At 48.4% G+C, this 14186-nt stretch overlaps 1 protein-coding gene across 4 annotated transcripts in view; it reads right to left on the bottom strand.

The window, feature by feature from the left end:
- The window catches only part of LOC123774108 (zinc finger protein rotund-like), a 240997-nt gene that overhangs the window by 40172 nt on the left and 186639 nt on the right, over positions 1 to 14186 (bottom strand). For 3 of the 4 annotated variants that reach the window (XM_069312733.1, XM_069312735.1, XM_069312736.1), the window contains one exon: positions 9080 to 9136. The exons of the other annotated variant lie outside the window; for it this stretch is intronic. In XM_069312733.1, coding sequence (XP_069168834.1) covers positions 9080 to 9136 — 57 coding nt within the window. The remainder of the gene's footprint in view (positions 1 to 9079; positions 9137 to 14186) is intronic. 4 annotated transcript variants of the gene reach the window in all.

Below are 14186 nucleotides of genomic sequence, written 5' to 3' on the forward strand. Positions count from 1 at the left end.
CGCTCCTGTGCCAGGTAAGTCCACTACGGGCTCACCATAGCCCGTGCTACTTGCCCCGCTCCTGTGCCAGGTAAGTCCACTACGGGCTCACCATAGCCCGTGCTACTTGCCCCGCTCCTGTGCCAGGTAAGTCCACTACGGGCTCACCATAGCCCGTGCTACTTGCCCCGCTCCTGTGCCAGGTAAGTCCACTACGGGCTCACCATAGCCCGTGCTACATTGAAACTTTTGTTCTAAGTAGCTGACTCTAATACAACAGAGATACTGCAGGTTCCGGACGATATCCTACCCCTCCTCGACAGTCTTGCTGTAGGAACACACTGCTCCCATGGTCATTATTCCCTCTCCCATAGCACCTACAGGTGTGGGAGGCCTGAGTACCCCGGCCCCCAACCCTCCCACACCTGTCATTCAATCATCACGTCCATAGGCCTATCACTCAACTTCACTACTTTCCCAATCTTTATTTTTCGGCTTGTAGATTTTTGAACTACCCCTCCCTCCCCCCCCCCCCCCCTCTCTCTCTCTCTCTCTCTCTCTCTCTCTCTCTCTCTCTCTCTCTCTCTCTCTCTCTCTCTCTCTCTCTCTCTCTCTCTCTCTCTCTCTCTCTCCTCTCTCTCTCTCTCTCTCTCTCTCTCTCTCTCTCTCTCTCTCTCCCCTCTCTCTCTCTCTCCCCTCTCTCTCTCTTTCTCTCTCTCCCCTCTCTCTCCCCTCTCTCTCTCTCTCTCTCTCTCTCTCTCTCTCTCTCTCTCTCTCTCTCTCTCCCCTCTCTCTCTCTCTCTCTCCCCTCTCTCTCTCTCTCCCCCCCCCTCTCTCTCCCCCCCCCCCCCTCTCTCTCTCTCTCTCCCCCCCTCTCTCTCTCTCTCTCCCCCCCCCTCTCTCTCTCTCTCCCCCCCCCTCTCTCTCTCTCTCTCTCTCTCCCCCTCTCTCTCTCTCTCTCTCTCTCTTTACTATCAGTGACACACAGTTACTTTACCGCCAATCACAATCTGATTGTCACACAATCAGAAGCCTCGCGACGCATTGGGTCACAATCTCCCGGTCTCTTTCCTGGTCTTATGTCGGCCTATAGCGATCCCCGCACCTACAATCCTCCTTAGTAGTGATACAATACACTCACGACCGAAGCCAATGCATCTTTTCAAGTGTAGGTGGGAAGGGGCTCACTGGTCTGCTACCTTCAGACCCGCTTCCCACCACCTACACACAACTGGGACACAGAAATCTTCGTTCAGTGGATCTAAGCCCTTTAAACGGTATAAACTAATCAACTAACTTGCTTAGCTAAATGACCTTTTGGGATTCAGTGCTTGAGCCTATTATATGTCTCGGTGATCTTTCCGAATACCGCTTAAGGGATGGGTATGAGGTGCAGAAATTACAAAAAGATCTTTTACTCCCCAAACCCCAAAAAAATTAACAAATGTTTGTGAACGAAGAGCTTCGAAACGCCCGCTGAGGATTCTGCCTCAGTATACAAAAGTACCTTTTAATAAGCCTTTACAATAGCGGTGACAACAGTTAAGTCTGACCAGACTTGAGCCACGCGTTTACAACGGAACTGTTTGACACTTTTTTTTGGCCTTAATTTCACACTATAAAAGGCCACTTGGCTGGTTTCCTACGTTGTCTGAGAAACCCCAAGTGGTATTTACATATTAACATCGTCGAGGTTAACAGCAAAATACAAGACACTAGAACAGGAAGCGCTAATCCCCCCCCCTCCCCCACCTCTCCTTAAGTGACTAATCTTACAATCAATAAGGCGTACATCAAAATAATAGAACGGCCAATTTAATGCGAGCAATTACACCGATTATCAACACTGACAAACTGGCTTTAGCGGAAAAAGACTGACCGGTCTTATTGCAAGCCGTTCTCGCACTTGCTTATAGTCAATATTGGCTTATTTAATAAGTGCATGTTTGACATACTAATTGATTGTAAATATTTTAGTTTACCTTGAAAAGCTTCATAGAAAACACCGACCTTACCTAACCTTCTTAGTATGTTAAGATAAGCATCTTATTGCTTCTTATTTACAATTATTACTTAACCTATCAACGGTATAGGTTAAGTAATAATTGTAATTAACATTTCAACTCTTTCCATGTCTTAGCTCAGTCGATTAAGGCAGCGTCTGGGATGCTCTCAGACGTAGGTTCGAATCCTCGTCAAGGCCCTTGTGGATTAGCTCTTCAATGTATTAAAAATAGGGCAAAATGGCTAATTTAGAAAATACTCGACACCCCCCAGATATCATATCAAACGAAAACATCAAAAACCAGATATCGTATCAAACAAAAAACCAATTATCTGCATATAAAAAAAAATTAGCAGACTGTGTCTCAGCGGAATGACGCAAACTCCTAATGCAAAAATTAGAGGAAAGCCAATCAGAGAAAATGTCCCTAATTAACGTCATTATATCCGAGGCTTTGACCAAAACGTATCGTAACTACACGACTACTCTCGTGTCGTCACGCTAATGAGCCGAGGAATGAATGTGGGGGGGGGGATTTTTAAGGGGCTCTCCCAAGGGGGAGAAAGATAACATTCCAAGATGACACACAGATTACATAAATACCACGAGAGAAAAAAAATAAAAACACCTGAGTAAGCTACTCAGTATTCATCAGGCTCATGTGTTTAAATACATGAAAATTCTTACATTTTCCTGCCACTCCCTGACAAACACAACAAACACTATACAGTGTGTTTGCTAAACATCTACACATCGTGTCAGCAAGCCTCATAGTGTGGAATGAGGATCGAACCCGGATCGGAAAGGAATCTAGTCCTATAATGATCTCCTTGTTCATCGGAATTACGTGAATACAGGTGGATCTGATGACCCGAACACGATTTTCAAGATCACACACATGGCTCACTGAAGTACACACTACAGCCCCACTCCTGTGCCAGATAAGTCCACTACGGGCTCACCATAGCCCGTGCTACTTGGAACTTTTTGTTCCCAGTAGCTAAATCTAACATCACTGAAGTAGGGGAGACTCCTGTAGATCTACAATTTACAGGGACACCTAGCTACGGACGAGGGCGAGTCCTCACCTGACTTACCGGACATAACTTCGCGTACAGGAACAGGAAAGCCATCAAATTCAATCGTAAAATGAGACCTGTGGATGGCCCCATCATGACAGCCGCCGTCCCTACCCCAACCCCCACCCTATCCACCCCCTACCCCACCCTATTCATCCCCTACCCCACCCTATTCATCCCTACCCAGTCACAACCTTGTCCCTATCGCAGGCGATGAGTCACAATAACGTAGCTGAAGTAATTTGACCAGACCACACACTAGAAGGTGAAGGGACGACGACGTTTCGGTCCGTCCTGGAGCATTCTCAAGTCGATTGTGAGAATGGTCCATCAAGTCACAATCGACATGAGAATGGTCCAAGACGGACCGAAACGTCGTAGTCCCTTCACCTTCTCGAAGCAACATTGCCGGGTTTCGAAGCTTACAATGGATCCGATAAAATATAATTCCGCTTGAAATCACAGCTGTGATTAACCGAAAACTAACTGAGCATAATGAAAAGTCTCCAAGGACGAATTATTATAGTTTTTAGATGGCAAACTTAATAAGACTTAAGATAATACACCTTCGAGGATAATTAACGATTCGGTCGATTCATGACGACGTTTCGGTCCGTCCTGGACTATTCTCATGTCCAGGACGGACCGAAACGTCGTCGTCCCTTCACTTTCTAGTGTGTGGTCTGGTCAACATACATCAGCTACGTTATTGTAACCCATCGCCTGCAACTTTGAGATGTGTGTGTGGTAGATTTAGCTACTCAGAACGAAATGTCCATGTAGCACGGGCTATGGTGAGCCCGTAATGCAACGTTAAACTCATCCAACTCGACACAGAAAGTGAGCAGCGACCCTGGAACTGAAACCAATCGAGGAGTTTGGTCCCCTTCTGGTATCCCGTCAGACAAGATGACCACAGACAATAACATAGCGGCCGGAGTCTTAACACACACAGTATCTGTAAAAATATGCTCCCTACGGCCAAGAGCTAAGAGCCGACGCCACGGTCTGGGCTGACTGACTTTAAGTGCTCTATAAAACAACCCAAGGAACTTAAAATTGCTAGTTGGTGGTTTGAAGTCGAGAGTGGAAACTCGATGCTGCTTTCAGAATTTTCAAGGGTTTGGTTCATTATGCACCCCATCCTGTGAGTGATGATGGGGCCCCCATACCCATCTTGGAAGAGGTAGTTGACCCTCATACCCAATCCTGTGAGGGGCAGCGGACCCCATAACCCATCCTGTGAGTGATGATGGGGCCCCCATACCCATCTTGGAAGAGGTAGTTGACCCTCATACCCAATCCTGTGAGGGGCAGCGGACCCCATAACCCATCCTGTGAGTGATGATGGGCCCCCATACCCATCTTGGAAGAGGTAGTTGACCCTCATACCCAATCCTGTGAGTGGTGGTGGATCCAATACCTATCATGGGAGTAGTAGTTGACCTCATACCCAATCCAGTAATTACACTATCAGTAACTCCTTAAATAAACAGAGACGAAGACGATAAATTCACACTATGAATACAGCAGAAGAAAATTTTTGCCTGACGCATACAATATGCTGTATTTCCCCCCCCCCCCAGGAACCGGTATACCTGTGACGGGTTTCGAGGGGTGATGGTAGAGTACGGAGCCCAGGGAATACCCTACCCACAGTCTACACCAGTGGGTATCCCGTACCCAAATGGGGTTATCATTATTTTTCTGCTGCTCCCTCGAAATCCCTACTTCTCTCCCCCACCCCATGCGTAGAGTAACCAAAGGGGTTGAACCAAAGGGGTTCGACCAAAGGGGTTGAACCAAAGGGGGTGAACCAAAGGGGGTGAACCAAAGGAGGGTGGACCAAAGGAGGGTGGACCAAAGGGGGTGAACCAAAGGGGGGTGGACCAAAGGGGGTGGACCAAAGGGGGGGGGGAACCAAAGGGGGTGAACCAAATGGGGTGAACCAAATTGGGTGGACCAAAGGGGTTGAACCAAAGAGGGTGAACCAAAGGGGATGACCCAAAGGGGGGTGAACCAAAGGTGGGTGGACCAAAGGGGGTGAACCAAAGGGGGTTGAACCAAAGAGGGTGAACCAAAGGGGGTGAACCAAAGGGGGTTGAACCAAAGGGGGTGGACCAAAGGGGGCGAACCAAAAGGGGTTGAACCAAAGGGGGTGGACCAAAGGGGGTGAACCAAAGTGGGTGAACCAAAGGGGGGTGAACCAAAGTGGGTGAACCAAAGGGGGTTGAACCAAAGTGGGTGAACCAAAGGGGGTGAACCAAATTGGGTGAACCAAATTGGGTGAACCAAAGGGGGTGAACCACACCCTCCCTCGATGCCCAAGCTACCTAGCCACCCCTATTTTGTGCCCTCTACCTCGTCCAGGAGAGGGTGAGAGAGAGGGGGGTGGAAAGGAGGGAGAGGGGGCAGTATTGTATGTACCGAACAGTAATTGCCAAGCACTCCCCTGATACGTCAGTACTGGAGGTGTTTACGATGCCCCCTCACACAATCCTTCCCCTCCTCCAAGGTCTTCCTCCCTCACAATCTCTCCCTCACAATCCCACCCCCCCCCCAACACCCTTCTTCCTCATAGGCAGGGGACGCCTAGGGTCCCCTGCCCTAGGCAAGGGTAGGGGTTGCCCTTCTCCATACCCTAACAAGGTTAGCTATGCTGAACAGCACAGAAGAACTCTATGATTGATTGATTGATTGAGATAAAGCCACCCTAGAGGTGGCACGGGCATGAATAGCCCGTAAATCTCTTCGCCCTTTCATCTTGATATATAGGATACCGTAATGATGAATCAAGCACAGAGCCTTGCAAGGAGATGGAATTATAACCCAAGACGGTCAGCCATCAGTATCGTCACTATGTCTTATCTGAATGATATTGTTGATAAATCAATTTTGTAACACACACACACAATCAGGATATTGTATCCTTAAACTGTTGTTGTTGTTTAAGATTCGCTACTTGGAACAAAAAATTCCAAGTAGCACGGGCTATGGTGAGCCCGTAGTGGATTATATCCTTAAACGTGTATAATCGCTAATTTGTGTTGATTGAGAGCGAGCGTCGGGCCTAGCAAAAGTAGTCAATTAGGAAATCGTTTAAGGAATATTGCTCACACTACCACCATATTGAGGTTATGTTGAGATGATTTCGGGGCTTAGGGTCCCCGCGGCCCGGTCCTCGACCAGGCCTTCATTTTGTTACACACCCCCAGGAAGCAGCCCGTAGCAGCTGTCTAACTCCCAGGTACCTATTTACTGCTAGGTAACAGGGGCATCAGGGTAAAGAATTTTTTTGCCCATTTGTCTCCGCCTCCACCGGGGATCGAACCCGGAAACTCAGGACTACGAATCCGAAGCGCTGTCCACTCAGCTGTCAGCATATCACTAATTACACAATATATTCCAACAAGCACCTATGTTAATGTCTGAACCCTAAGAATGCTCATCCTGTTCATCATTGGAGCTGGTCGGCCGAGCGGACAGCACGCTGGACTTGTGATCTTGTGGTCCTGGATTCGATCCCAGGCGCCGGCGAGAAACAATGGGCAGAGTTTCTTTCACCCTATGCTCCTGTTACCTAGCAGTAAAATAGGTACCTGGGTGTTAGTCAGCTGTCACGGGCTGCTTCCTGGGGGTGGAGGCCTGGTCGAGGACCGGGCCGCGGGGACACTAAAGCCCCGAAGTCATCTCAAGATAACCTCAAGAAGATCCTGGAAAAAGCTGTGAGGTACTTAAGATGCTGTCTTTGATTAGATAGAAAAAACATATCTCTTGGGAAAAACAAATCAAGACCGTCTCGGCCAGTGGCTAAGATCCGTCACTTCCCAGAAAAGCTACCGTTACCTGCCTTTCTACCGTCTTCCAAGACCCGTTGCCGAGACTAGAACTTGTAATTAAGAAACGGAGTAGCCCCTCCCCTTGGTGGAGACTGGTAACCCATGCATCAAGCATTACGCAACCTCAGCTTAGTCTACAGCTTGAAGTGTAGATTAAGTGTAGACACTTGCCCTTGGCAAGTGTGGCTCTCACGACACTTGTCACTTAATTGGCGTCTAGCAAGTTGTACGACAGGAGAGTTGAGTCCCTCATCCCTGGCTAAGTTTCTCTAGGATCTCTCCGGATTAACTGAAGAAACATGTTGACCAAACCACACACTAGAAGGTGAAGGAACGACGACGTTTCGGTCCGTCCTGGACCATTCTCAATCGACTTGAGAATGGTCCAGGACGGACCGAAACGGCGTCGTCCCTTCACTTTCCAGTGTGTGGTCTGGTCAACCTACATCAACCACGTTATTGTGACTCCTCGCCTGCACAAAAGAAACATGTTATGCAACCAAGAATGAGATAAGAATTGAATTGTGTCTACGATCTTCCAACTGCTTCAAAGCGTGTAGCACTGGTGCTGTTGCGACGTGCAAGAAGCCGTCAAAGTGGCCCCTACAGGCAACATGCCAGCAACCTTCTAGATGAAAGTCCAGCCGGTTTAGACTCTGGTCGAGTTGATACACCCTCATACAAGTCGGCCGCGTTACACTGTTATAAAACCGGCCGCGGGTCCTGGGTGAAAATCGCCCTGGTTGCTGCGTCGGGTTTTCGGCCTGGCGATTTGTGTATCTGACGTCTCCAGGAGCTCTTAAATGTCGTGGGGCCACGAGCTTTGATCGTCGGCCTGCCTCTACCACGACCCCCGTGTCTCAGTCACTCACTCATTGTCATCACGAACACGACAGAAAAATGTACAAGATGCAATGTTGAGCGAAGGAGCCGTCGCTGTTGCGTGAGCTATAAGATGGCCGAGAGGTGTTGTAAAGTGGAGATTAGCAGGCCTCCGGGCGGGTCTTGTGAGAGGCTAGCAGTTAATATCCTCTTTACTCCTCTCCCACATATCTCTCGCGTTTCTTCCTCCCCCCCCCCCTCCCCCAAGCCTCTCTCTCCCATGTCTCTCTCTCTCTCTCTCTCCTATATCTCTCTCCCTCTCTCTCCTATATCCCTCTCCCTCTCTCTCTCCTATATCTCTCTCCCTCTCTCTCTCCTATATCTCTCTCCCTCTCTCTCTCCTATATCTCTCTCCCTCTCTCTCTCCTATATCCCTCTCCCTCTCTCTCCTATATCCCTCTCCCTCTCTCTCCTATATCCCTCTCCCTCTCTCTCCTATATCCCTCTCCCTCTCTCTCCTATATCCCTCTCCCTCTCTCTCCTATATCCCTCTCCCTCTCTCTCCTATATCCCTCTCCCTCTCTCTCCTATATCCCTCTCCCTCTCTCTCCTATATCCCTCTCCCTCTCTCTCCTATATCCCTCTCCCTCTCTCTCCTATATCCCTCTCTCTCCTATATCTCTCTCCCTCTCTCTCCTATATCTCTCTCCCTCTCTCTCCTATATCCCTCTCCCTCTCTCTCCTATATCCCTCTCCCTCCCTCTCCTATATCCCTCTCCCTCCCTCTCCTATATCCCTCTCCCTCCCTCTCCTATATCTCTCTCCCTCTCTCTCCTATATCCCTCTCCCTCTCTCTCCTATATCTCTCTCCCTCTCTCTCCTATATCTCTCTCCCTCTCTCTCCTATATCTCTCTCCCTCTCTCTCCTATATCTCTCTCCCTCTCTCTCCTATATCTCTCTCCCTCTCTCTCCTATATCTCTCTCCCTCTCTCTCCTATATCTCTCTCCCTCTCTCTCCTATATCCCTCTCCCTCTCTCTCCCTCTCCTATATCTCTCTCCCTCTCTCTCCTATATCTCTCTCCCTCTCTCTCCTATATCCCTCTCCCTCTCTCTCCTATATCCCTCTCCCTCCCTCTCCTATATCCCTCTCCCTCCCTCTCCTATATCTCTCTCCCTCCCTCTCCTATATCTCTCTCCCTCTCATATATCTCCTTCCCTGTATCTTCCCCAGGTATTCTGAGATCATGAACAACATGTTTACATAAATCAATCACTAGTTCTGACACACCAAACAGCTTTACCGAACAAAATGATCGTTGCTCAAATGTTAAAAATGAATCATAACCTACTGACCCCATCTTGGCTGATCTCCCGATGTGGGGTAGTATACGACAGATTACAGGCGAACAGCTGAAAAAAAAACAATGGTGCCTTAGTTTACTAATAAGCCACCTGAAGCTTCACCACTATTTCCAATAAAGTTAAAATCTAAGCCTCAAATACCCCCCCCCCCCATATTAAACAGTAAAGTCATTTGATCCTACAGGTAATTCCGTCTAAGAAAGATGGATAAATACAGCAAAAACTGATTTAGGCAAGAGGAGGATATCAGTCTGAAAAAAATTATTTCCGCTGGCGGTGCACCCAGAGGTGTAATAAGCTGTTTCTCCTGTTTTAGAGTAGTCTCGCAGGAAGCGTTTGGGCTAACTCAAGACTAACTCGCTCCTTCCAGTGATTATATCTGAAGATGGGGTCAACTTGTATATCTTAATAGAGAGAAAAAGTAATGTAATTCCTGCTACACTTTTTTAGCCCACACCTGCTAATCATGCCTAGCCCACACCTGCTACTCATGCCTTGCACACACCTGCTACTCATGCCTTGCACACACCTGCTACTCATGCCTTGCACACACCTGCTACTCATGCCTTGCACACACCTGCTACTCTTGCCTAGCACACACACCTGCTACTTATGCCTAGCCCACACACCTGCTTCTCATGCTTATCCCACACCTGCTACTCATGCCTATCCCACACCTGCTACTCATGCCTAGCCCACACACCTGCTACTCATGCCTAGGCCACACACCTGCTACTCATGCCTAGGCCACACACCTGCTACTCACGCCTAGCCCACACACCTGCTACTCATGCCTAGCCCACACACCTGCTACTCATGCCTAGCACACACACCTGCCACTCTTGCCTAGCGCCCACACCTGCCACTCATGCCTAGCCCACACACCTGACTACCAAGAGACGTAGTGATTCACCAACACCACTTGACATTAATACATGTATCATATTTTGATTTGATAATAGGCCTATCCAAAGCGTATACTCAAATCACAGCTAAATGACCAACTAAGTATACTGTCAATGTAAACTCACAAGGTATCCGAGAAACTGTCTACATCTCTCAAGAGCATGTATTCTTTCTGGGCAGCTTAGGGGCCTGGCGGCTCAGTGAACAGCGCTCAGGATTCGTAGTCCTGAGGTTCCAGATTCGATCCCGGGCGGAGGTGGAAACAAATGGGGTAGAGTTTTTCACCCTGATGCGCTGTTCACCTAGCAGTAAATAGGTACCTGGGAGTTAGACAGCTACTATCGGCTGCTTCCTGGGGATGTGTAACAAAAAGCAGGCCTGGTCGAGGACCGGGCCGCGGGGACGCTAAGCCCCGAAATCATCTCAAGATAACCTTGTGGGCAGCATTTCGGGACACAGCCTGGGTATACATACCAGGATACAGCCTGGGTATGTATACCTTGTCGTCCTAGGGAGAGTGAAGGAGGCAGCTACCTCTCTCACTCACCCTAGGTAGAGTGAGGGAGGCAGCTACCTCTCTCTCTCTCACCCTAGGGAGAGAGAGAGACAGCTAACTCACTCTCACTTACCCTAGGGAGAGAGGGAGGCAGCTACCTCTCTCTCACTCACCCTAGATAGTGAAGGAGGCAGCTGCTTCTCTCACTCACCCTAGGGAGAGTGAGGGAGACAGCTGCCTCTCTCTCACTCACCCTAGGTAGAGTGAAGGAGACAGCTGCCTCTCACTCACCCTAGAAGCAGCTCGAAGCACCGAGGCAGTGTACTAGAGGACTTTTGACCTATTAAAACCAGTGCCGTAACCACAGCCGCCGGAGCTAAGCAAGAAAGGAACCTTCACTACTCTGATTCACCAGCAGTGACCAGATTGGCACTCTCTGGCTTACTGCCCTCACCTGGGGCCAGGTAATCAGGGAGGCTGTCAGGCAGACGGGAGTATAGCATCACTGTCAACCGTCAAACAGAGTAGAGTGTTATGTTGACAGCCGAGAGAGATCTACAGATCAAAACCTGAAATTGGTACAAAGTGGGTATGGAAGAGGCTGAAGGTAGTAGTGAATAAGAGGTAGAGGAATGAGAGAGAGACAGACACAGACAGAAAGAGACAGAGTGAAAGAGACAGAGAGACAGACAGACAGAGAGACAGACAGACAGAGAGAGACAGAGAGAGAGAGACAACGAGAGAGAGAGACAACGAGAGAGAGAGACAGAGAGAGAGAGACAGAGAGAGACAGAGAGAGAGACAGACAGAGAGAGAGAGAGACAGACAGACAGAGAGAGAGACAGAGAGAGAGAGAGACAGAGAGAGAGACAGACAGAGAGAGAGAGACAGACAGAGAGAGAGACAGACAGAGAGACAGACAGACAGAGAGAGAGAGACAGGTACTCTACAGAAAGTGGTTATAAGGAGCCTGACAGCTAAGTGGACAGCGCTTCGTATTCGTAGCCCTGAGATTCCGGGTTCGATCCCCGGTGGAGGCGGAGACAAATGGGCAAAAAGTTTCTCTCACCCTGATGCCCCTGTTACCTAGCAGTAAATAGGTACCTGGGAGTTAGACAGCTGCTACGGGCTGCTTCCTGGAAGTGTGTAACAAAAGGGAGGCCTGGTCGAGGACCGGGCCGCGGGGACCCTAAGCCCCGAAATCATCTCAAGATAACCTCAGCTTTATTTTTAATGCATAACGTTATTCAAGATCACAAGATAACGAAGGTAGTTCCGACGTTGTGTTATCGGTAACGATATCATTATACCCCTTAGAGCACATACTTCAAAGTATATTATAATATAATACAGGTTCTTAAATGAGCTCCAAGATACCTCAAGATAGAGTACATTCACTCTAAGACAATTGAGTACACACACATCAACAGTATGAGAAAATGAATAATTTGGGGAAAGCGCCAAGCCATTACGACTATATAGCACTGGGAAGGGGTCAGGATAAGGATTTGGGATGGGACGGGGGAAAGGAATGGTGCCCAACCACTTGTGGACGGTCGGGAATTGAACACCGACCTGCATGAAGCCCGTCGTTCTACCGTCCACCCCAAGTGGTTGGGCTGTACGAATAATTAACTTTAGCCTCGATAGTACGAATAAAAAAAAAAAGGTATTTCATCCACGAAAAACAAAAAATCAACCAAGAATTCTTAATCATTTTAGTACATATAACAATGATAAAAATAAGATGCAGCAGCCAGAGAAAGACGGAAGTGACTTGAATAACGGAGTTGGTGATGAATGAGAGTTATTCAGCATTAAATAGAGTCAAGAAAGAGATCTTTTAACTGTCATTGTTTAACGATCAATGCCAAACTTGGCTGATCATCCCACGATTGATCTCAAGAAATTATTCTTCGGTTGATCAAATAAACACACAATACGGCTGATGGAATTAAAATATATATTAAATGGTTGAACAAAAACGATTCTCGAAATCTTAAATGTTCAGATTACACTCGTCTTTCAAGGTTAGTACAAGACACAGGGCAGTTGAGCAGTTAACTGGAAGATGTACATACTGGTATACATGTAAACCTCCTTGAAGTTATGCAGGCGATGAGTCACAATAACGTGGCTGAAGTATGATGACCAGACCACACACTAGAAATTGAAGAGACGACGACGTTTCGGTCCGTCCTGGACCATTCTCAAGTCGATTGTGTTTTTCACACAATCATTCACAATCGACTTGAGAATGGTCCAGGACGGACCGAAACGTCGTCGTCTCTTCAATTTCTAGTGTGTGGTCTGGTCATCCTTGAAGTTACCTTGAAGTTATCTTTTAAGTAACCTTCCCTACGGCCACTGAGCCCCCGGCCCTTACGACAATCTGAGTTCCATTCCGTTATCCTCTATATGACGTCTGTTACTTACTGAATCTATTACGGTAAGTAAATTTTGATGGGAATGTCTTGTTTCGATCTTAGTCGCAACCCCCCCCCCTTGCAAGATGATCAAACCCCCTTTGGAAGAGGATCAAACCCCCCTTGGAAGAGGATCAAACCCCCCTTGGAAGAGGGTCAAACCCCCCTTCGAAGAGGGTCAAACCCCCCTTGGAAGAGGATCAAACCCCCTTGGAAGAGGATCAACCCCCCCTTGGAAGAGGATCAAACCCCCCCCTTGGAAGAGGATCAAACCCCCCTTGGAAGAGGGTCAAACCCCCCTTGGAAGAGGGTCAAACCCCCCTTGGAAGAGGATCAAACCCCCCTTGGAAGAGGGTCAAACCCCCCTTGGAAGAGGATCAAACCCCCCTTGGAAGAGGATCAAACCCCCTTGGAAGAGGATCAAACCCCCCTTGGAAGAGGATCAAACCCCCTTGGAAGAGGTTCAAACCCCCCTTGGAAGAGGATCAAACCCCCCTTGGAAGAGGATCAAACCCCCCTTGGAAGAGGGTCAAACCCCCCTTGGAAGAGGATCAAACCCCCCTTGGAAGAGGATCAAACCCCCTTGGAAGAGGATCAAACCCCCCTTGGAAGAGGATCAAACCCCCTTGGAAGAGGTTCAAACCCCCTTGGAAGAGGATCAAACCCCCTTGAAAGAGGATCAAACCCCCCTTGGAAGAGGATCAACCCCCCCTTGGAAGAGGATCAACCCCCCCCCTTGGAAGAGGATCAAACCCCCTTGGAAGAGGATCAAACCCCCCTTGGAAGAGGTTCAAACCCCCTTGAAAGAGGATCAAACCCCCTTGGAAGAGGATCAACCCCCCCTTGGAAGAGGATCAAATCCCCCTTGAAAGAGGATCAAACCCCCTTGGAAGAGGATCAAACCCCCCTTGGAAGAGGTTCAAACCCCCCTTGAAAGAGGATCAAACCCCCTTGGAAGAGGATCAACCCCCCCTTGGAAGAGGATCAAACCCCCTTGAAAGAGGATCAAACCCCCTTGGAAGAGGATCAAACCCCCCTTGGAAGAGGATCAAACCCCCTTGGAAGAGGATCAAACCCCCCTTGGAAGAGGATCAAACCCCCCTTGGAAGAGGATCAAACCCCCTTTGCATGAGGATCAAACCCCCTTAGTGGCGAACAGAGAACTAATTGATGAGAAGGAAGGTAAATTACACCTTGTGCTCATATTTACAAGATATTTACAAGATATTTACAAGATATTTACAAGATATTTACAAACAAGTGCTTTATA

This window comes from Procambarus clarkii, chromosome 73 (assembly GCF_040958095.1).
Source record: "Procambarus clarkii isolate CNS0578487 chromosome 73, FALCON_Pclarkii_2.0, whole genome shotgun sequence".
NCBI lineage: Eukaryota > Metazoa > Arthropoda > Malacostraca > Decapoda > Cambaridae > Procambarus > Procambarus clarkii.